The 24,579-nt window shown below is 42.2% G+C and overlaps 2 protein-coding genes across 4 annotated transcripts in view; one reads left to right on the top strand and one right to left on the bottom strand.

Moving 5' to 3' along the window:
• The window catches only part of LOC118219598 (protein kinase C alpha type), a 214,946-nt gene extending 207,095 nt beyond the window's left edge, over window positions 1-7,851 (bottom strand). For 2 of the 3 annotated variants that reach the window (XM_035402897.1, XM_035402898.1), the window contains exons 1-2: window positions 7,469-7,851; window positions 4,951-4,982 (exon numbers count right to left, since the gene is read on the bottom strand). In XM_035402897.1, the coding sequence (XP_035258788.1) occupies window positions 4,951-4,982; window positions 7,469-7,638 (202 nt within the window). In that variant the 5' untranslated portion in view covers window positions 7,639-7,851. The remainder of the gene's footprint in view (window positions 1-4,950; window positions 4,983-7,468) is intronic. The other variant, XM_035402899.1, reaches the window with a different exon arrangement.
• Window positions 7,852-13,276: 5,425 nt separating this feature from the next.
• Window positions 13,277-18,723, top strand: LOC118219630 (beta-2-glycoprotein 1-like). The gene is made up of 8 exons (XM_035402958.1): window positions 13,277-13,545; window positions 14,918-15,094; window positions 15,273-15,369; window positions 15,748-15,824; window positions 16,447-16,635; window positions 17,355-17,534; window positions 18,021-18,218; window positions 18,426-18,723. Exons 1-8 carry the CDS (start codon window positions 13,476-13,478, stop codon window positions 18,488-18,490), a joined length of 1,053 nt encoding a protein of 350 aa, XP_035258849.1. The 5' UTR covers window positions 13,277-13,475; the 3' UTR covers window positions 18,491-18,723.
• The last annotated feature ends 5,856 nt before the right edge of the window (window positions 18,724-24,579 follow it).

Here is a 24,579-nt window from a genome sequence, read left to right as displayed (position 1 = left end):
AATACAATGGGTAAAAACAGCAATAGCCATTGAGCAACAGAGCAAGAACATCCCGCTCCACCCTCAGACCACTTCCCCACACAGGAGTTGTGAAGACATTTTAACTCTCCATCCCAGTAACCATAAATAACAGGTTTCTCAATAACATGGGAGAAATCAAACACTCCCAGGAACAGGTACATCTTCTTTCTGTCACCAGTGATCGGACAGACGATGCCCTGTTTTTTATTGCCTTCAACAAGAAGGAGAGAAATGGCCGTGAACACACAGGCTCATATACCAAAAGGCTCTACAATAAAATCCGAAGATATCTGCACTCTTTCAGTCGAGCGCTCTCCACCATAGAGATCAAAAGAGTCTACAGTGAGTGTTTATCCTTAGACCAGAATTAATGGCGTCCATTCGCACTTGTCCTCAGTGCTCACACAAACCAGGTCTTTCAGACGTCCACCACACATCAGGACAGTCTCATCAACACAATCCTGCAATAACACATTCAGGAGTGAATATATTTCCACGGCTAGTACCGAGCGGCCCACATACTTATGAATGGATCCAAGCCATAGCATGCTCATTTTCCACATTACATCATCATCATCATCATCCTCACCATCATCATCTCCATCACCATAGCCTATCCATAACGTTCTATGGATAAGAGAGGGATCAAAGCCCTTCTAAAGCTTTCCTTTTCTTGACTACAGGTAACATTTTCTGCTAGATGTCAAGTCCATCAAGGAATATTAAGGCTCCCTAACTGCAGTAGCCTAAGTAAGACAGGAATCGGAGGTGCAGTATTTCACTAGTTTTCGCAAAGGACCACCCCAGTCTTCAAACCACTCACAGCATTCAGGCATACGTTGAAAGGCAAGAGTTATGGAGGTGAAGTATCAGAGAGATAGCGAGGGAAGGATCTACCATATCCACGGCAGAGGGAGAGTAAATTTGGCACTCCTCACAACTGCACCGTGCCAAGGCCTCATCGAGGTCCCAGCTGAGGCCTGCTGTTGAAAATGAAAACCAGAAGGTCCATAACACAATAGTGCAGTTTTCCCTTTAAATAAGCGGGGACAATTACTGTTCTGGAAAACAAATTAAAGCAAAATTTTAACTCCCAATACACTTCCACTGCCAAAATGCAAATCCACCGCTATCTTTCAAAATCTGGTAGCCTAGTTACAGAGCCTTTTTTTCTGTAGAAAATTAACCTAGCAATTGCTTCTTAATTAGACCAGCCTACGGGATACATGTTTATTGATGTTTTACCTCTAAGGAAATAAAAGTTTACACACAGAGAAATAACATGAAAATGTTTACACTTAGCCACTGCTGCCTTTTTAAAAATCATTTTGTGGTACAGGCAGTGTAAAAGCACGAACATCACCCTTATTACTGAGGTTGCATGGTTTCATAACATTAACAAAGCAAGGAAGCAAAGGGGGGGGGGGGGGGGGGTGTCTGTATAATGGTAAGGAGTTTGTCTTGTAACCTATGGCCACAGGTTCGATTCCCTGCTAGGACACTGCTGTTGTACCCTTGAGCAAGGTACTTAACCTGCATTGCTCCAGTATATATCCAGCTGTATGAATGGATGCAATGTAAATGCTATGTAAAATGCTGTGTAAGTCGCTCTGGATAAGAGCGTCTGCTAAAATGCCTGTAACGTAATGTAATGTAATGTGACTAACATGCGTCTAACAATATGCAAAGTATGCCTCCACAAGTATATTGCTTTGGGGTGAATTTTTTGCACAGGGAAATCCCCCGCCATACTCCTGAGTGCAAGCAGAAGGAGCTCTGCAGCGTGCAAAGGAAGGCGATGTGGAGTTCATTTACGGCTAAACCACACCCACTTCTAAACTGTGATAAAAAGGTAACCTGATTTTTTCATAAGGGACACCAAAAAGTCCCACTCAACCAGCCTTCGCCCCGCCGCCGTTCCTTTGGGACAGCTTGAACAGGGCTCTCACTGCAGAAGTAACTAACTGTGCCCCTGACCAACCACCCCCCCCCTCTCAGACAGGTTCAAAAACACCCATAACAAAGCAGGATCACCCCCACCTCCAGATCCCGAAAAGTAGCCTGCAGATCAGGTAGCTCTCTGCAAAGGGGAGGAGGGCTCCTGCATTTCTACCCCACAGTCACAGAAATAGCCCAGATGCTGAAAGCCAGCCTAGAATATTCATTCGCATAAATCATACTGGCATAATAAGATAATGGTCATTTGTAAGGCATAACTTTTAAAAATTACCTCCTGCTTCTTAAATTATTACTGAAATTCAAAGAAGTCACATTATCTCTTAAGGATAATGTAATTTCAAGTTAATTAAATGACAGAAGAGGCTATCTTTTTTTTCCTTTTTTTTCTTCTTCATTTTTTCACGGTTTGCCCTCATAAAATAAACATGAATGTAATCACATTTACGCATTATGAACACGGCACAGAACACTTATAAAAATAATAACAAGACGAGATGACAAGGCGTCAGCACTTCACAGGCTCATTACAGTACGGTCCAGTGATAAGGGGCGGAATGCCTGAGATGTGGTGGAGGTGCAGTGGTACAGTTGGGAACCCCTGCCCAACTCCACTGGTCCTCCATGTTCCATACCCAAATCTGACCATCGCCGGTGCACCCAACAAACTGATCACGCAAGTCCGAATTTTTCTTTTAAAAAACCTGCGCTTTTGGGGGTCACAGTATTGGACAAAAACGGCTACCATGCCATGCTGATTAAATTACAACAAACAGCAGGAATGTATCTTATTGAACCTGTGTTTTGTAGTTGTCCAATGACCATGATGTGCACTTTTGTACGTCGCTTTTGATAAAAGCATCTGGTAAATAAATGTAATGGAATGTAATGTATTAAACCTGTACTACTCAGGCCAGTATTATACCTTTACTACTCAGGCCAGTATTACACCTTTACTACTCAGGCCAGTATTATACCTTTACTACTCAGGCCAGTATTACACCTTTACTACTCAGGTCAGTATTATACCGTTACTACTCAGGTCAGTATTATACCTTTACTACTCAGGCCAGTATTATACCTTTACTACTCAGGTCAGTATTACACCTTTACTACTCAGGTCAGTATTACACCTTTACTACTCAGGTCAGTATTATACCTTTGTTGAATAGGCTTATATAGTAAAGCTACTTTATTATACTACAGGTGCTCAATTTCACTAGGCCAAGGCCACAGCTTCATCAGACCATATAATGTTGATACACTATCTCCCAGTCATTGTGTTGCCCTTATGTCAACATATCTGACATATTTGATTGTTGTGTAAATTATGCAGACTGGTATCATTTCAGTTAATCTTTGGAGCCAGAAATGTTGTTCTCTCAGTTTTCGATCATGAGTTGAGCATATATATATACTGACAAGAAATGTTATTTAATGAACACATAAGGTCAAAGAAATGCAAAACAACCACAGCAGCGGATTTGGATAGGCTTTGCATTACTGAACTGTATAACTTTGGTTTCAAACATGACCACATCCTTCATGACTTCATAGTCAGACAGGCGCAGGCGTGCGTCTGCACACACACACACACACGCATGCATGCATACACACACGCATGTACACACCACACACACACACACGCATGCATGCATACACACACGCATGTACACACCACACACACACAAGCATACACACACACACACACGCATGTACACAACACACACATTCGCACACACACACACACACACACACATGCACATATACACACACCCATGTACACACCAGACACACACACGCATACAGACGCACAGTCATACACACACTCATGTACACACCACACATTCATACACACACACGCATGCGCACACACACACGCACGTACTATCAGGTAAACATTTAAGAAAAAAATGTGCACTCACACTGCAGTAATACTTTTATACACTTCCTGATTTAAGTCCAACAAACCTAAATTTATGACATTCATTGACCCGAAATGGTCCACAAAATACATATTGTTACATTGCTGTACATGGAGCTAAAAAATGTTCTCCCCACGCAAATTATAAAATGTACATTAAAAAAGTTTAATATCTTTTTATTTGGAGTACAGGTTTTAAATTCCTTATTGATACAAGTCAAATTTATTGCATTTGGGAAAAAGCTGGGAAGACAATCACTGAATTCTAAAGTTATTAACCCTGAATTCCATCATGAATCTGCATTAATCACAAGAAACGGCAGACCCATTGTGCAGTTAGCAGAACGTACAAGATTGAAAAAACGTGTCCACAAAGACTCATATCAAACATTTCCTACACGAAGCCTTGGAATACAAAACAAAACAGCAATGTCAAACTAAATGAAAACATTCTTCAGTTCCGGTTAATACGCCAACACAACACCCTCGGTACTGTTGAGGGGGTGCGCTCTCTACATCTTTTTCTATCTCTCGCTCTCGCCTTCACGACGATATAAAAGTAATTTCGGGACTTTCAAAAGCACTGCTGTGATGGCTGCATAAATGAAGTAGCCTCTATTCAAGGGCCCTGTGCTAAGACATGAGAGTGTGTGTACAGTATAGCCACTTTTCCACCGCATGGTACCGGCTCAACTCGACTCGACTCGACTCTACTCTACTCGCTTTTGGTACCAGGCACTTCGTTTTCCACTGCAGATAAAAGTACCCCCTGTCAATGTAGCTGGTCGTCATAGCGACGCCGCATGAAACGCTTTGCTCTGACCAACCAGTGGTTTTGCAGTGTTTTTAAACGTCACCTTTTGGTATCGCCTCAGCTCGCTTGGAACCTCGACGGAGGCGATACCAGAAAAAGTACCAGGTACCAGGTACTATCCACAACTTCTCGCCCGATGGAAAACCAAAAGAACGTCGAGTAGAGTCGAGTCGAGTCGAGCCGGTACCACGCGGCGGAAAGGCAGCTTTTTAAAAACAGCCGAACGTCGCTTTACCTTGACACTGGAAACCTTGCTTTCCAAAACCCCTGCGAAAACAAATGAGAAGGAAAATCAGACGCAGGATTTGCAGCATCGACACTCTCGCTCCCTTTCCCCTGACGGCATGCGTTAAAGCAGCGTTTCCCAACCTTTTCGCTTCCGCGGCACACGTTCCAAATTTACAGAATCTCGTGGCACACCACTCTCAACAGAAAAAAAAACCGCGAGCGACGTACTGACGTCGATGTGACGTGCCAACAGTAGGCCTAAATGTTCTTTTGGGGGTTTTAATGAAGCGATATGCATTTTAATGACATTCATTTTGGCTTTTGTGAATGGGATTTGTTCATTTAAGTTTTTTTTTTTTTTTTTTAAATTCATTTTAACATTAAAATTTTTTTTAAGGATTTTTCACAAGACACACCTGACCTCGCCTGATGGCACACCAGTTGGGAAACGCTGCATTAAAGGTTTACAGTTATTGCCGTGGCCCACATATTAACCCACAATACACCCATGGACAGCCAAGGAGATGGACCACAGACAAGCGCACTGCAAGGAGTGGCAGGCTACAGGGAGAGATTGAATGGGAAATGGGAGATTCTGGACCAATGCAATTTCAGACCTACAATTACATATACTCTCGAAAGAAAGGGTTCCAGCAGGCTCTTCTTTTGTCTCCCTAGAGGAACCCTATCTAGTGCAAGGGTTCTTTGTCGGGCAACAATGGTTTAATCTAGGAGCTTTCACACTTTTAACAACTGCCATAGAAGGTTCAATAAAGCACTAAAAAGGGTTCCCCTATAGACTCAAGCCAAATGACCCTTTTTTCCTGAGAGTGCAACTGTTCAATAACATATAGGCTACAGGCAACCACTGAAAACTGGATATTTTCTCTAGTGTACTCTAACCACACCCTAAATTATACAGCTGGATTGTTGGATTAAATTAACGCAGGACAGCACAGTACACGCTGAGGATATGTTTTTGTTTGGAAAGCCCTATACAAGCTGGAAGACATTTAGACTGAAGACTTAACAGCATGCAACAGAGAAACAGGGCAGCAAAAGGTTATGTATATGGACATGGGGTGTGTGCGTATGCATTTGGGGTGGAGTGGTGCAATACGGGGCTTTTGTAAACAGACACGGTTCAAGAGTATAGCAAACAGTAGAGAGCAAAAGTAGATTTTTCAGTCAGGATTTAGAAGCATACTTCATACACAGCTTTACAACTGCATAAGGTAGCATCATCGGGAGATCAGGATTCAAAATTTGGGACATTCTGTCAAATGCTTCGCTCTGCATCTTGAAAAAGAGCAAGACTGCTGAGGGCTAGTGCTATGTGTCTGCTGAAAAATAGATAAAACTGACACCCCTGATGTTCCCTGTATGTTCCAGCAATGTTGCCATTTCCTCAGTTTAAAAGTCAAGGAAATCTGACAGAAGTCAAAGAAGAGTAGAGTCCAACGTATGAAGCAATGGTCCTTGTAAAAAAAAAAAAAAAAAGTATCCACAAAACGCAGTTTTGATAAAGCAGCTGCAACATGACTGGTGTGTATTTTCTTGGGACTGGAAGTTTGCCTCATGGTGCACGCGACAGAAATAATGTTGACAGTTCAAGAATTCCAGATTGGTGACTACACATTTTTTGAGGAGTAAAATATCATCCCTTTCCCCGTGCAACAAACATTTTACTTAAAATATGTACTTTTTTGTTTGTTTGTTTGTTTGTTTTCTGCATGTATACAACTCTCTTTAGTAGCCAAGAGTCTTTTTCTTGATAAGGAAGGCGTGTTCTGCAGTTACACCACTGCCTGAAACAGTTCGAAACCGAAGTCTGTTCTTCTGAAGATATTAAAAATACACGTGATATATAATTGACGTGCTGTATGCACAAGCCTTGTCACGCACTGTCTGAACGGCGGTGTCACAAATTGTAATAGCCTAATATTTCTTCGGAACCTACCAACGAAAACATCAACAGGGCAGTTTCAACAATCAATATGGGCGCGTCCCGTGTTACCCGTGCGCTCTCACATTTTCACTCAGTAGTAGACATTACACGTATATTGTTTGGTATAGCGTCCAGTTGTGTGTACTCTATCGAAAAGTAAAAATGAACGCACAGACAGCGAGAGAATAACACGATATGCGCGCACACCACTTCTCGGCTGCCTCGTTAAATGTTCCCTTACTACATATACAGTGCTAACGACAGCGTCAGTTTGACACGCATACATCCCTTTGCATGCAACCGCTGGATGTTTGAAAAAGTTTGCAGCACAGCAGGAAAAAACTTTTCTCGCAATACTGCAAACATTAATTATTTTCCAGTTTGTTGCCTGCGTAACATATAAGCTCTATAAGCGAACTCATTGTGTCTTAATCTAGCTAAATAACATTTAAAAAACAAGCACGAATGGCGCAACAAGGCGAAATAAAGTTGCATGCGTTTCTACAGCGCAGAATTACAACTCCTCCAGTATCGTTCAAACGGGACAATAGATTTGAAAAAAAAAAAATATGCTTACCAGATGAAGTCCGTGCAGTGACTGCAGAAGGTCGGCTGCTTGAAGAATCTGGCAATAAATTTATGGTTCTTTATTTCATGGACGTTTTTCTGCCGTAGAGCGCCTTTGCGAGCGAATCGGTTCGCAACGTCAGATGAAGACGACTCGTTGATTTGTATAACATCAGCCATGGCAGCCTTATTTCCCGTGCTCCGCTTTGGGTGTGTGCTTCCCAATTGATCTGTACTACTACTCTATTTGTTTCAGGCAACGGGAGCGTTGCTCGTGTGTAACCAGACCCTGCGCTGTCTTTAGAGGTTTTCCCTGACTGTCTCTACAACTAGTTAATGACAGCTCATACAGAGAGCTTTGCTTCCTTCTTTCACTTGTTGTGACGTCAGTGCAATTTATTCCTTCGTGGGAGGGAGGGATGCATGCTGGCCTCGTCGGAAATGGGAAGTGAGTTACGCCATCCTGCGGGAAAGTACACAAACTGCAAACTGAAATAAATTTTCAAAAGAGTTCATTGTATGCTTAATCTGATGAAAAACACGTCTTCAAAGTACAAAAATGCCGAGTCACTCACACATACAAAGCACTGTCTAAAAGTCTATCTATATAAGTCTATCTATATAACTCTAGGCCTGCCATTAAAAGTATTGATATCAAAGTTACATGAAACAACATTGGCTATCTTAGCTCACACAACTTAAACAAGCTGTAGGCTACTCCAAAGCAATGCTACCCAGTGTTTACTACATTGTTTCAAATAACTCGGCCGTGTTTTTTAAGCTTACCACCTGAAGACAATGTCGTCATTCAAACTTTGTGTCACATCAAAGTGTCTAATAACAAAAATTTATATCGTGCATTACATTTAAATGAACTTATGAAACTGCTTGTCAATACTGAAAGAAAATATATTCCTCCAGAAAGGATATGTTTATACTTTGTTTTCAAGTTCATTATACAAAATGTACAAGTTCCTGTATATTTGCATGTTAAAATAAATACTGATTGTACAATAAATACTCTGCACACACTTACATGCAATACCTCATTATCCCCATGGGAACATTTCTCTAGCAACATATAACATTCACATTTATACACAGACATTCATACCAAGAAACATACAATCATTCATATGGGGGGGGGGGGGGGGGGGGGGGGGTGTAAATACATAAATACAGATAAAAATAAGACATACTGAGGCATATTAAATACATGAATAATTGAATCTTAATTGATTCTTACAAACCTATCCACCACTCCACACATATGGCTGCCCCATTAATGTTCTGCATGCTTGTACACACAGGGCCAAGTTAGTTTTTAGGAAACAATTTAGGAAACATTGGATAGCATTGAACAGTGGACAGCGAAACTGTCTAAAGTGTGGGTATATTTATTTGTATTTTCAGAAATATAAATCGAGTTTCCCGCAAAGATTATTCAGAAAAACTGCAAAAGCAGTAGTTTAATTTTTGGTTACCTAGCAAGGCAGTGTAATGAGCACTCTGCCAGGCCTGTACTGCAGCCATCTTCAGCTCTTGCTTGTTTCAAGGGCTAGTTCCCATAAGTTTGATTCACATCAGGTGAATGACTTGGCCAGTCAAGAATTTTTCCGTTTTTTTTTAACCAGTGAACTTTGAAAAACTCATTTGATGCTTTAGCTGTATGTGGACACTGCTTCTAATTAGTGGCTTTGGCTACTTCAGCCACACCCATTGCTAACAAGTGCATAAAGTCAAGCATGCAGCCATGCGATTTCCATAGACAAACATTGACAGTAGAATGGGTCTTACAGAATGGCTGAATCACTTTCAAACGTGGCACTGGCAGATTTCTGCCCTGCTAGAGCTGCCCTGAACAGCTGTAAGCGCTGCTGTTGTGAAGTGAAAATGTCCAGGAGGAACGACGGCGCAGCCGCAAAGCGGCAGGCCTCACAAGCTCACCGAACGGAGCTACCAAGTGCTGAAGCACGTAGCACGTAAAAATTGTCTGTCCTCCGTTGCAACACTCGCTGCCGAGTTCCAGACTGCCTCTGGAAGCAACGTCAGCACAAAACTGTTAATCAGGAGCTTCGTGAAATGGGTTTCCGTGACCGAGCAACCGCACGCAAGCCTAAAAGTACCCCACGCGCAATGCCAAGCGTCGCTGGAGTGGTGTGAAGCACATCGTCATCGGACTCTGGGGCGGCGGAAAAGCGTTCTCCGGAGTGATGAATCACGCTTCGCTATCCGGCAGTCTGACTGACAAATCTGGGTTTGGCAAATGCCAGGAGTACGCTACCTGCCCAAATGCGTAGAACCAACTGTAAAGTTTGGTGAAGGAGGAATAATGGTCTGGGCCTGCTTTTCATGGTTCGGGCTTGGCTCCTTAGTTCTAGAGAAGGGAAATCTTAACGCTCCAGCGTGCAATGAGATTGTACAGAATTTTGTGCTTCCAACTTTGCGGCAACAGTTTTTGGGAAGGCCCTTTCCTGTTTCAGCATGACAATTTCCTGTCCTTGTGCACAAAGCTCGTCCCATTAAGAAATGGTTTGCCGAGTTGGGTGTGGAAGAACTTGACTGGCCGGCACAGAACCCTGACATCAACACCGTAAAACACCTTTGGGATGAATTGGAACGCCAACTGCGAGCCCAGCCTTATTGCCCAACATCAGTGCCCAACCTCATGGAAGAAAATCCCCACAGCCGTGTTCCAAAGTCTAGTGGAAAGCCTCCCCAGAAGAGTGGAGGTTGTTACAGCTGCAAGGGGTGGGGTGGGGGGGGGGGGCAATTCCATATTAACACCCATGGTTTTGAAATGAGATGTTCAACAAGCACTTGTGGGCAGTGTATTTGATCCACCCATCCATCCAGTATCAAACCCGCTTATCCTGAGCAGGGTCGCGGGGGGGGGTGGTGGTGCCTATCCCAGCATGCATTGGGCGAGAGGCATGAAAATTCACCCTGGACAGGTCGCCAACCTCAGGGAACACACACCATTCATGCACATACATCAGCAGCATTGAGGTCAAGTCCACTTCAGTGGAGTGATTTAAATTCAATCTATGAATTGAAAATGAGCTACAGTGCTTGCATAATTTAATATTTTTTCAATTCATTCATTAATTGAAATTAATTTAGGGAACGGGTTACATTTATTCAAAGTTAAAGTATATAGCATTTTAAAAAGTAATTACAAAATAAATCATTGTGTATTATTGTGATGATGATGATGATAAATATTATTGTTATTATTATTATTATTATAAGTAACGTGTACTGTGCAATAGTGACATCTGGTGGTGAAAAGTATATTTCACGTCTGAACTGTTTCAGTTAATAGCTCGAATTAATCTTCATTATCTTGTGAGGCCGATACGCGGAGTAAATGGGCTTTAATATATGCTTTCCAACATATTTACTCTATACGCATTAATGTCTGAACATAGTGAAAGATACAATATTTCCCACTGTGGACTCCTTAACACAAAGGGATAGGTTTTGTGTAACTGACAAAAAAAAAAAAACCAATTAACTCACAGTAATCAAATCAAAAAATATCTCTGGTTTCAACTTGTCTCACTGCCACTGTCTGAGGGCATCACAGCAGTGTGCATTTGCAAGCAGAAACCTTCCTTTGTTTTCTCAACTGTGACGACCACTTGACTAATAATGAATTCCGGGAACAGCCGCAAGAGGTCTTTTCAGAGGGACTGTAATGGGCTGGCAGGGTATGTTTATGTTTAACTATGGAGTGCACAAAGCAAACATAGCACTGTGACATGAAGCTGAGATATTGAACCAAAATTAAGCCCGACACAATGCTACGTTACTTCACACCAACAAAGCGCGTACAGCTTGTAGGCTGCCCGTGTTCTAACAGTGGAAAGAACATTCCATCCTAACGGCATAATCCATTTTATTGGCCTGTGTTGTATGTGTGTGTTTGTGTGAGTGAGTGTGTGTGTGTGTGTGAGTGAGTGAGTGTGTGGGTGTGTGTGTGTGAGTGAGTGAGTGAGTGTGTTTGTGTGTGTGTGTGTGTGAGTGAGTATGTGCGTGCGTGCGTGTGTGTGTGAGTGAGTGAGTGAGTGTGTGTGTGTGTGTGTGTGTGAGTGAGTGAGTGTGTGTGTGTGTGTGAGTGAGTATGTGCGTGCGTGTGTGTGTGAGTGAGTGAGTGTGCTTGTGTGTGTGTGTGTGTGTGTGTGTGCATGCATGTGTGTGTGAGTGAGTGTGTTTGTGTGTGTGTGTGTGTGAGTGAGTATGTGCGTGCGTGCGTGTGTGCGTGTGTGAGTGAGTGAGTGTGTGTGTGTGAGTGTGTGTGTGTGTGTGTGTGAGTGAGTGAGTGTGTGTGAGTGTGTGTGTGTGTGTGAGTGAGTATGTGCGTGCGTGTGTGTGTGTGTGTGAGTGAGTGAGTGTGCTTGTGTGTGTGTGTGTGTGTGTGTTTGTGTGTGTGTGTGTGTGTGTGTGTGAGTGAGTGAGTGTGTGTGGGTGTGTGTGGGTGTATTTCACTGTGTTCCCAACTGATCTGTTGGGAGCTACTTTTCAACTCTGAGTCAACATGCCTTGTATTATGGACTTTGGGCCTTGTGACAACTGATCTTGATGCTTGTCTACAATGAAAAAGCAACTATGATCTGCTGGTCTAAAAGGATGTGTATATGCCTTTTCACAACCTTTTTAGTCCTGTGCTGATGATGCTTGGCCTACAGGAGTCTTTTCTTTTTGTTAAGAGCACATACAGTAGCGAGGACTTTTTTTTTTGCAGATACACATCCTTTTAGAACAGCAGATCGAGAGTTGCCGCTTCACTGTAGTCAGGGGAACTGGTTTCTCTCTGGTTCTCCCTGTGCTTGACATGATATTTTATGACGGTTTCCCGTGCTAGACAGCACATGACATTTGTCTACTGCTGCTTGATTTTCCTGGTCTTCTCCTGTTAACATTACTGCTCATCAGCTGGAACCTTCTGAATGTGTACTGAACACTGCACCCAGAAATCGTAAGATTTTTAGCAATTTCTCATTGGGAATAACCTTCTTGCCCAATGTTTACTTGGCCCTACACATCTAAGCCGAACTACTTCTTCTTGCAACTTTAGCACCTATTTTACGTACAGGATAAAGGTATTAGGCTTCCTGGCATTTTAAATAAAAGGTAGATAAGATTTCACTCAATTTAAGTACTCCTCCACCTGCCTCCCACCCCTCCCACTTTGCAAAATGATTGGATAGACTTCCAATAATTAATTTAATTGTAATAAAAGCCAAAGGAGGCTATTTCGAGGAAAGTCATGCCTAGGATTAATAAGTAACAGGTGGTCTAACATCTTTTGACCTGTATTATATATATCGACCTATTCGTTAAGGGCAAAAAAGATGACTATATTCGTCAAAAGAAGAATTGGTTAACAAATTCCACATTACAACAAAAATACAACAGAAATACACATCCCAAACATTAGTGGATCAAGTGTTTTAGCCATAAAGTCCGGAAGATCCTTGTGTCTACCAAAGTATTTTCTTTTTTTACTGCTGCTGCTGGTACTACTATTACTACTAATAATAGTAATAATAATAATAATAATAATAATAATTATTATTATTATTATTATTATTACAACAGCAGCAATTATTATTATTACTTGTTCTTATCATAGTTATTTTTTATTATACTATAGATATTTACTATATTATATTATCACTTTGTTTATAATATGTAGTATAAGTTTATAGATAGCAAATATCATCAACATTATGTGAAGGCAAATGCAATTTTTTCATTTAATAAGGGCAGGTAACCGGGTTACTGAACCTTGCGTAATTTTTTAACATAAAAAAGGATTGATGATTTTTCCTTTCCCCCCAATGTGACGAAGAGCGTTGACAGTAATCTCACGTTTACTCTGCTGTGCAATCTCTTCTGCTCTCTGTATCTGTTTACTCTGCGAGCCACAAAAGGCAGTCGCAAACTTTGTGCTTCAGTTGTATCCTTGCTCACCAGCGTGTAGGAGCCCGCTCTATCAATCGCCCAAAAAAATGCGCCAAGGCTTTCTGCTGCTGCTGCTTTGTCAGCTGTCTTCGTACACTTTGGTGACACCCGCGAAAGGTAGGCTACCGTTCAGCACTGCATCGTCGTCAAATCATCGCGTTTTATCGACGATAGGAAGGCACACTGCCGTATAATGTTTAAAGCAGCGAAGGAAAGAGTCGAAGCATCAAATCTTTATTCTGTTTGCATTCTCTGATATTCAGTAGGCTCGGTAGCCTTTGCCCTTTCGCTACTCAGTTATCTATTAGGTATGCTCGTGCCAGCATTTGAAACCAAAATATCTGCGTGCTACGAAAATTCTAGACATCATGATGGGTGCTACAACTTATAATATGTGATTGGATTTTTACAATTTTATTTTTTATTTATGGACTGCTTATAAATTTTGTGCTTAGGTACTGATGTTTAAATATATATGCAAAGTTTCAAGCATGAGCATATCCCTGCTCTGCCCCCATCCTTAAGAAAAGTGAATGACCAGCCTCTCGCCTCCCTATTGTTTAAAATGTTAGGGGAAAAAATTGTCTGCAATTGTCTTATATATTACTGTTTTAATGTCCTCATTTCAGTCTGGTTTTGTACCAGGCCAGTCTTGTACTACAGATTTTGTGAATGGGAGCCAGTCTGTTACATCAGATGAGAAGCAATTCAGTTGATAAATAATTTTCCTACAAAAAAGTAGACTTTTCCCAAACAGTGCTTGTATTGTTTCCAAGTGAGAGTATCAGTTTACTGTCCCTGCACACCCCATGGCATCTGTGTAACTGTTGATCTGGATGTGAAAGATGTTATCATTATTTTTTCACCAAAAACTTCTGTTTTGGAATTGAAAAGGGGAGTTTCAAAGGGTTCATGCATAATGGCTGACCAACTGAAGAAAATCTGTATTTCTACCTGAATTTGTAATACAGTCAATCACAGACCTAGACGCAGGAAGTAGGGGTGCTGAGGGTGCTGCAGCACCCCCTGCTGGTTCATATCCTACTGTAATAGTGAGAAGTTGTGATATACTGTCGAAGGGTAGGGGGGGGGGGGAGTGCTGCCAGCATTGCTTGTGTGGAAAGTGTTGCCAGGGTAACACCGTTTGATTTGCTTGCTGTCACATATGTCCAGAATGTAAACAAGAACATAGACAAGTTAGGGTCGCTTCATGGTAAGAAGAAATGTTATGACAGCATTGTGTACTGCATTTGCGCAAACATTATATAGCCTAGTATAAACCTGTTGTTACTTTGTCATTATGGTGTATTGTCCGTAGATTGATGAGCATAGAAAATTAATTTAGTCAATTTTAAACGAAGGCTGTAACGTAACACAATGTGGAAAAAGTGAAGGGGTCTGAATACTTCCCGAAGGCACTCTGTATATATGATGAATACATTACATACGATAAACTGCAACAGTACATGTGTGTGCGGCGTGTTTTCAGTTTGCGGCCGTCCTCCAGTGGGGCCCAACACCGAGGACAGCGACTTTCAGCGCGTGTACGAAGCGGGTCAGGAAGTGTTCCTGGCTTGTAAACCCGGCTATACAGCGGACTCAGGGCCCCGCAAAATCGTCTGCGCTGTCAGCGGAACGTGGAGTTCCTCGGCGTTCAAGTGTGTGCGTAAGTGCCGATGCTTTCTAAAAGGGGGGAAATCGTTGTTTTGTTTTTGTTTTTTTTGCCGCTGCGGCATTTGTATCGCACGTCATAGATTTATGTTTAATGTTTACGATAGCCGATGATGGTTAAGGACTTGCGAACGGATACTGACCGAGTCAAATTCCTGCTCCACTCTGCGCAGCGAAAAGGTGCTCCAACCCCGGTCCTTTGCTAAATGGTGTAATTCACATGGCTGACATCGCGTTCCAGAGTACCATAAACTACACCTGCAATGAGGGGTAAGGGAAATATTACTTGCAACACATTCTGCATTAACAATCACAGTTCCATTACGTGGAGTAACTCTAACCGTTTCACATGTTTGCACTCTCTAGCTCTCCGATGTCAGCTGTCCAGTTGGTAAAGTCAGCACCAGACCTGGGTCAAATACGCATTTGTTTTGGATTCAAATACTTTTCTGTGCTCTATTGATCTTGCCTTGCGTAATTGAGCCAGTTGGAAGGTGGGGTTTGCACTGAGAGTATTTCATTGGTTCCAACACACCAGACAAGATCAGCAATGCGTAGAAAAGTATTTGAATCCAAAACAAATACGTATTTCACCCAGGTCTGGTCAGCACTAGTTCACGTTGGAAATATGTTCCATTTGTTTTGCAGATACATCCTCCATGGACCCAACACCAGTGAATGCTTGCATGATGGCACCTGGAGCCATGCACTGCCAGTGTGCAACCGTACGCTCCTCTCACTGGCATTACATTACAGGCGTCTTATCCAGAGCGGCTTACACAACTTTATTATTATTATTTAATTTTTTTCGTACACAGAATTTACATTGCATCCATTTATACAGCTGGAATGTCTACTGAAGCAATGCAGGTTATGTACCTTGCTCAAGGGTACAACGGCAGTGTACGTAAGGTCTAGAGCAGGGGTGTCCAATCTTATCCAAAAAGGGCCGGTGTGGAAGCAGGTTTTTTTTAAATTTTCTTCTAGCCCAGCACTAACACACCTGATTCACCAAGAAAGTAACATGTGGGTAAAATCTATATTTTTCTAATGAGAAATATAGAACTTGCCCATACGCTAAGACTCGTGAAATTATTAATTGCACTTAAATAATTTGCCCACATCCCCATACAAGATCAAAGCAGCTTTAAAAAAAAAAAAAGCGTGTCACTGCTTTCTGGGTGTCTGCTCAACGGTACCTCCATCATGGGAGCAAAGCTGAAGTAACAGTACTCACGGTTACTCTTATCAATCACGCACGCATGCAATGGAAATAGGAAGGCCATGACGTGAGAGTTCAGGAAGTGGACCGTAGTTTTACTGTGGTGCGTCTTCTCCTTCTTTCAGCGGTAACGTGTGGCCTTCCCGAAATACCCAAACACGCCACGGTGAGGTATTCCAGGAGGGTCGAGGGCAACACGACGGAGTTTGGGGACAGCGTGGCGTACGACTGCTCGCCGCCGCTCGCCCTGCTCGGCAACGAGGTCGGGTTCTGCCTGCCCAACGGGAGCTGGTCCGAGCCTCCCGAATGTCGGCGTAAGTGGGAGCGAGGTGGGACGGGGTGGGACGGGGTAGGACAGGCGGATCGGTCGAGGCCGGAGGGCACGTCAGGTTATCGTGGACGCGAAATCATTTTCTAACTGCCCGTCACGTCACGTTCAGTCCTTTATGGTTTGCATATAAACATTCCGCTGACCGTCGGAACTGAACACGGTCACGCTGGTCATTAATTGAGACATTTTAAGGACTCTTGATGATGTTGTCATCGCAACTCGTAAGATGATATTTCATACCCTAGAGCGTATTTATGGACATTGAGCGCTGTAAGGCAAGGAGACCGCAGATCTCATCAACAAAATGCAACAGTCAGTTATGTGGACTTTTAAAAATTATTATTATTACAGGCGTTTTGCAGACGCTGTTATCCAGAGCGACTTACATTGTATCCAGTTATACAGTTGGATATATACCGGAGCAATGCAGGTTAAGTACCTTGCTCAAGGGTACAACGGCAGTGTCCTACCAGGGAATCGAACCTGCGACCTTTAGGTTACAAGACCAACTCCTTAGCCATTATACTACACTGCTGCGCCTTGTTCTCCATGTCATTGAAATGCAGTAGTGACAAATATTGATGTGTGCTCGACAAGTACCGCACACACTCCTGAAACACATCCCCTTCTTTAATAAATCAGTGAACGCCGTCAGCATGAATTGCAGTCAATCATACTGTCCTTGTGTGTCATACTTTACAGTTGTGACATGTCCACCCCTGGCTGGAATACCCAATGGGTTCATGTCATTTTCTGTAATTCGGGACCACGGCTATGGAGAGAGAGTCAGATATGGGTGCCAGGCAAACTACATTCTGGAAGGTTCCATGGAGGTTGAGTGTAAGAAAACAGGAAAATGGTCAACAAAGCCTATTTGTAGAGGTAGGTCTCTGAACTGCATGAGAATGGCCTGTACTGGGTTTTTGGCTGGACCACAACAGCGGGGCCAGCCCTACAAACACGAACGTCTGTGACTGAGTGACTGAGTGATGAAGTTACCCCATTGGTCGGCCGAGTTATGAAGTTACGCCATTGGTCGGCCGGATGAAGTGTGATAGGTCCAGCCATATACTAGGTTTTGACCTGGTCTTGTTTTAAATGAATGCACATGTACTTCAGGAATCACAAGAATTCTAAACCATAAATGGGACTGCTTTTACCCAGCTTTTAATAGGACTGTGAATATCTTTCTATAAATTATAATTTCATTAAAAACAAATTCAGAAAAGACCATTTGGTCTAAATGCCAGCACAACTCATAATGGGAGAATATTCAACTAAACATCTTAGATATTAAATTATGTGGGGTTGATCTGGTCAATAAACCTTTAACAAGTCCCCCCCCCCCCCCCCCGCCTGCAATTCCAGCTCCTTGTACTGTTGGCATTGAGAGAGGACGAATCTTTTATAACAACAGAAAAATATGGATTGAGGACCTAAAACCCAACAGAGTCCTGCACAATGAGATGTTGGCAGTCTACTGCAAAAATGAGGAAAAGGAATGTGGGTATCCAGTTGTCACCAAGTGCTTTGATGGAACACTGAAGATTCCTGAATGCTTTAAAGGTCAGATTCATAAAAACCAGACTTAAATACAGTTTATATTTAAATTATATTTTATATTGATTTACTTTAAACCGCATTCTTGAGCTTTAATAAATATTTCACCAGTTTGCTTTGTTTGTATACCTTGTATTTCTTTTTAATGCAAAAACATGCTTTCACTCTTTGTCATGTTTCATGTAAAATTGTTTAAATTATTATTTTTTTCAGAACCAGGCAGGATGACGTATAACGTGAGACCCAAGACACTTCCGTCTGAGATAAAAATGTGCTGACAGATTTCACCAAATGAAGCATCAACTGAAGGACATCCGTGGTGGTGTCAGGAGGCATATACTAAAAGCCAGTGCAAAAATAATTAATTGGTTGATACCCAGTTACTGAATGTAGTGTGCATAATATAGTTTGATTGGTATCGTAGGACATAAAGTATTGAAAAATTTGATGTGTAGATATTGCGTCAATTTGTTGTCTAATAAAATATGATCCTTGGCGTAATTACAATACATTTTGGAGTATAGTTGCATTATTTTTCCACATCTTTTTGTAAAATATAGTAATGTTAGAGGAAGTCTTTTTGGAAGTCTATGGATGTATCCATATGTTACATAAGAGTATTTGGCATCTATTCAAAGCAGCCCTGGAATTTCAAAAAGTGTGTCCTTTCCAGGTTGTTATCTCACTTCATATATAGTTCATGTGATATTCATGTTTACACCACAAAGTTAATCACTGAATCTCTCTTTTCCTGAGATTACATCCAGTTTACATTTCAGTATGTCTGCAACTGGCCTTGTTTACTAGACATTTCTTAGTCAATATCTTTATTTGCAAAAGAACAGCTTTCCTACAGGGCCTAATCATTCATTTGAATTCACATTAATTATAATGTATGCCACTGCATGTAATAAGCCAGCCCAGTGGTTCTCAAACCTGTGTATTATGGTTTTTTTGTTCCAGCCAATCTCTTGCTCAGTTAAGGTTGTGAACACGTTTTACTTCTTTCATAATTTTTTCCTTAAACTTATTAAAGCAATACTGTAGGTTTATCTTATTATCATTTGCTTTTTCTTTAAATTCTTCACCATCTACCAAATGGCTCGTTTTAGTGGGCGTGTCCACAGTTTCACCACCTCTCTTTATGTAATCGTTTGCAATGTAGCGCAATTTGAATGTGGGATTTCTTATTCCTCATGGCATGCAATACCCCTTTCTGACATAATGTGCTTCAAGATGGTAACTAATTCCTCCAACATGGAGGAATTAGTTAAGAAAAGTTAACCGTTAGTTAAAATTCTGGGACTGCGATTGTGGCTGGAACGAAAACCAGCGTACGCAGTGATGACCCGGGACTGAGTTTGGGAATCACTGAGCTAGCCAACTGTAAAAGTAATGATAACTATCACACGTACTAATCCCGATTGCTGTCATATTTATCACGATAGCCATAATACTGTAGCATGCAGCAACTTTAATGCTAATTATTCAGAGCAACAGTAAGAATTCATGTGCAGCAAGAGTCCAGGTATGCTCTGGGTATGCTCTGGTGGATCGGAGAGAAAAAAAGAGATGAACTCTCTGCTTCTTCTGGGCATGCTCAGATGAGAGATTCTGGAGAGATTTCCCTTTATCCAAAAACCAGAGTCCGGTGACCACCGTCCCTCTACGGACACTCCGGGGGAAGCAGGAGGCCGCGTGACCCGCAGTGACCCGCGGTGTGAGGTGAGATGTGAGAGGAATGTGAGCGAGGATGTGTGGGAGAGGACGGAAGGTTAAAGTACAGCAGGCGTACGTTTTACACGGAAACTAATGAACTGAAGCTGATTGGCTGCAGTCGTTCAGCTGTGATACTGACAGCGGTTGGTCTGTTAGTAAGGAACTGACAGCTCTCGGCTCCCCAGTCTCATGCCCTTTAACTACTTGATTTAACTTTCATTTCTGTCGAGTCATTTAAAAAAAAAAAAATCCCTTTTTATTCCAACATTGTCTGTGCTTTTAAACAGACGTGATCATGTACCTGACACTACAGTTAAAGCAAGGGGTCCTGTTTTATGTGTTTCCCTGCAATGTGGCACTCTTCAATGTTATGCTTCATGCCCAATAAATCAGATAAATGAAGCATACAGGTTGTATGCAATTGTGGACTTGCTGTAGAATATTACAAAGGAACCCCAACGGAGTTGTTTCAAGTCCATATTGGCAATGTGTGACGTATGATGTATTGTTTGGAATAGGGAAAAATGTTTTTTGTACTCCATGTGACACTTTCCCCAAGGACTCACCAGGTGTCAGTATTGGGCAAGGAAATGTGCACTGAACGTGTGCATTTGCTACAATTTCAGTAACCAAGAGCAGAAAAAAGTCACAATTCACACTATGAAAGGTGTAGACAAGACATAATATTTATTAATTTAATAATATAATATTTTAATATTTATGCCTGCCACTGAAGCCCAGTTTTAACCTAAAATGCAAATAACGTGTTTTTCTATGTTTTTATTAAAATGATTTCTGTAGTGGAGCGGCACCGTGGTGCAGTGGGTAGCGCTGTTGCCCCCGGGGTACTCCCGCTTCCTCCCGCAGTCCAAAGACATTCAGATAAAGGTTGATGTAAGAGTCAAAATGGCTTTTCTGTTACAGTGAAATACTGTGATTGTTTAGATAGATAGATAGATAGATAGATTCCTTTATTGCCATTGCACAGTGTACAACGAAATTGAGTAGCAATCCTGATGGTGCATTCATTTATGTCTCAAGATAGAAAATGAGAAAACAAGCACACTTCCTATGTATTTGACATGGTGTGAAATACATGAGAAGTGTTTAATAAAATTTAATAAAACATATTGTTAAATATGTAGCATATTATATGATTATATTTATTTGAAACAGCCTAACTCAATTGATTCACACTTTTCGATTGATTATTTTGTTACACAAATCTGAAAGAAGGTGGCTGTCAACTTCAGGATTGTTTTCATATAAATGAACATACATGAACATTATACTGCCATCTACTGGCATGAGTACAGAATGCAATATTCTCTATTGATCTTGCCTGGTGTAATTGAGCCTGCCAGTATGACCAGAAGGCGGGGTTTGCACTTTTTGAGGGTATTTCATTGGTTCCAACACACCAGACAAGATCAGTAAAGCGTAGAAGAGTATTTAAATCCAAAACAAATACATATTTGACCCAGGTCTGATTGGAATACTGCATCTGAAATTATTTATATGAATACATTGATTCAAAATATCAGCCGTTGATGTTCTGGTTTATTTCTCAGGTAACTGGTACATCCTTATTATTCACATCCAAATCTCACTGATTCAAAATTGTAAATTGTACTTTTATTTAATCTCTGATGTCACTCTGAGGACGGACATTAGTTTTGTGAGTTAACGATACAAACTCTCAAAAGTTATTGGTATGAAAAATGCATATGCACGTAAGGACCTCACAGAAGTACTTAGCCTTACTTTGGGCCTGGGAGCTCTTCCATCCTCGATATAAATGTGTTGCCCTTAAGGCTGTGACTCCTAAAGTATATAAAAAAATAAAATCATTCTCTGAAAAGCCATGATTTTGAAAGTGTCTTTGATGTTTAAAAGGCATCACAATGGTAGTACTCTCCATCCGACATGTTTAATGGCTCAGCGATAAGGACTGAGACCAGACTTGGGAAACCCTGCTTAATTGCTGGATTGCGTTCTTCAGAGGATGGCAAACAGGAACGTTCTCTGAAGTCATGGCAAATCCTGTTAAGCTGTCTGAGATGGGTGTTACTAAACTGCAACAAGTACACAGAGTCCCCCCCCCTCTCTCTGGCACACTGATGGTGCTCAGTAGAACTCTGGAGAAATGAGCATTTCTGTAACAAATTATTGGGAAATTAATCTCCTTGCGCTGGCCTGCTCCTTCGTGGGTGTGTACGTCTAGCTTTAAATTTCAACTGTCATCAACTGTCATTTTCAGAAAAGTATTTTGCACTTTATGCAACATGCAGTGTGCTTAGGGGTTCAGTTCAGCTGGCATGGCAATGAGCCATAGAGACTCTGAAGGGCCACCTCCAGCTTCAGACCGGGCATTTATTATGCTCACCGATTATTTTGGGGGTTTTTTCCAAATAAGGCCAGCGGTGAATGGGAAGCACCCCAGAGTTAGGAATTCTCACAACAGACACAGTGGCTCTTTTTATTTTTTATCAAGTGCTTTTGAATATTTATTTTTATTTTTTATTGAAAGTGGTAAACCCAACAGCCAGTTCCAAATCCAGCCGAAATGCTTAACACAGACCCTATTATAATCGATTTGGTTCATGGTCCCATGATTCATGGTGGTAGAGAAGGAGTGCTTGTGCCTCTGCTTTGTGTTGCTTTGGCAGAGGATAAAAATAATTGATTTTTGTGAATTGGTTGATCAGTCAGAAGTACACATACAATATGGGTGAAAAATTAGGCTCAACAAAAGACACCGATGTCCAGAAGAAATGATTATGTGAATATATTTTGTTTTGCTCTGGTCACGAGTGGATTATAAAACTACTCATTTGACAAAATACGCCGTTACGTAGCAGCAAGATATTGAGCAGTCTAAACGAACTTAGCAGTGATCGATATGGCAATGGATCGGTCTCCTCAGACCTTTCTCTGCTCAAGCCCCAGCTCAAACGCAAAGCTTTTTTTTTTTAAAAACCTTCACTGTTTAAACGGAGCTGATGCCTGGCTCTTCAAATCGAGCGCATTCTAAATCAGTCAGAATTCCCACAGCTATACTTTGCGTGCTAGACTTCCAATGTGAGACTGAAAACCCACTCTCCTCCTTGGTATTCATATTGTAAACAAACAAACAAAAAATGTCAATAATCAGCTGTCCAGTCGTTATTGTCGAGTACAATAGCAGACCTTCTTCCTCACTGGTTTCCAGTCACATTGTTTAATTATTGAAGAAAAAAAGAAACAATTAATTACTCTCATGAATTCCTTCGTTACTAGTAGTGAATATTTTTGTCATCAACAAGGGGCAACGGTACTCGGAAATGCATACTCCATGTCCGTAATATCTATGATTGTGTCGTGAATTCAAAGTGCAAGGCGAAACAGGAGAGTGACCTCAAACATTGGGTGAGAGCAGCCAATTCACTCAAAAACGATGATGGCCCAAGACCCTTTCGAGTATCTTAAACTTTGGCCTGCTCCATTTTTGTTGTTCACTACCTGTGCAATGGCTATAACTGAGAATTCTATGAGCTCATAGCACTTTCTGACAACTTGATTTTTATAGGAACGGGGGAAGCACGGTACGGTCAATGGCGGGGGGTACGACATTGCACCACCAGGAACTCAGACCTTCAAGGACCTGAATCCAGTACTCTGACCATTAGACAACATGCAGCCTCTAAACGTTACCCTACCAGATGAATAATGGCACATGTAACTGAGCGTAGTTTTCCTTTCATCCTGTTGATTGCTAAATACTCGCCGGAGAAGCTTCCTTCCCTGTACATCAAGAAGGGAGTTCACTTCCTGTCTGTTCTCAAGGTCCTGTCAGTGGTGTGTGCGCGATTTGGATCAGACCATTAAAAAAGCATCTACAAAGAAGCTTGGCTGCAATGTGGACGCAGAAACTTAAGACCTTTTTTTCTACGCGTCACTCCAATTTAGATAAGATTAAAAGAAGGAACTCCTTTGGTCCCTTTTCTCCCTCTCTCTCTCTCTCTCTCTCTCTCTCTCCCCCGTTTCCTCCTGCTGTGGCGGGTTTTGATCTTTGTCCTTTGCTGTCTGTCAGGTGGTGGCAAGGACTTTTTCTTCCCCCCCCCCCCCCACCCCCCCCCCCCCCCCCCCCCTCCTTTCACGTTTCGCGGCCTTGATTCTACTGAGTCATGAGAACCGGCTTTCATTCCCACTGCAAAGGAAGCACATGAAAGGGGCTCGCTCCGGCGGGGGGGGCTGGTGGGGGGGGGGGTTCGGGGGGGGGGGGGGGCGGGGGGGCTCGGGCGCGTGATCGTTATTGAATCGAGCGGGTCAAAGCCAGCGGAAGCCCCGCTGCTCGCGGCTCACTGAAACCTGGCGGGCCTTCGCCGACGCTCGCCACGCAGCCTCGCATCGTTACGCCGGCCGGCCGGCGCGTCGGAGCCCGAACCTTCCCGCCTTTAATAACCGACCCGGTCCGATCCCCGAGCCCCGGGCCCGAGCCTCGAACCCGGGCGCGCCACGTCCGCTTTTCCCCCGGCTCACTTATTCACACTTATACAGGGGGCCATGTTTTTCCCTTTTATGTTTTATGCGAGAAGCGAATGTGTCTTGTGTTCATAAAGCAAAGATTTTGTACATTTACAATTCCAGTAAATCACTTTTGAAAACA

This window comes from Anguilla anguilla, chromosome 2 (genome assembly GCF_013347855.1).
Source record: "Anguilla anguilla isolate fAngAng1 chromosome 2, fAngAng1.pri, whole genome shotgun sequence".
Lineage (NCBI taxonomy): Eukaryota > Metazoa > Chordata > Actinopteri > Anguilliformes > Anguillidae > Anguilla > Anguilla anguilla.
The sequence above is the reverse complement of the archived record's forward strand: the minus strand, read 5'-3'. Positions and strand labels throughout refer to the sequence as shown.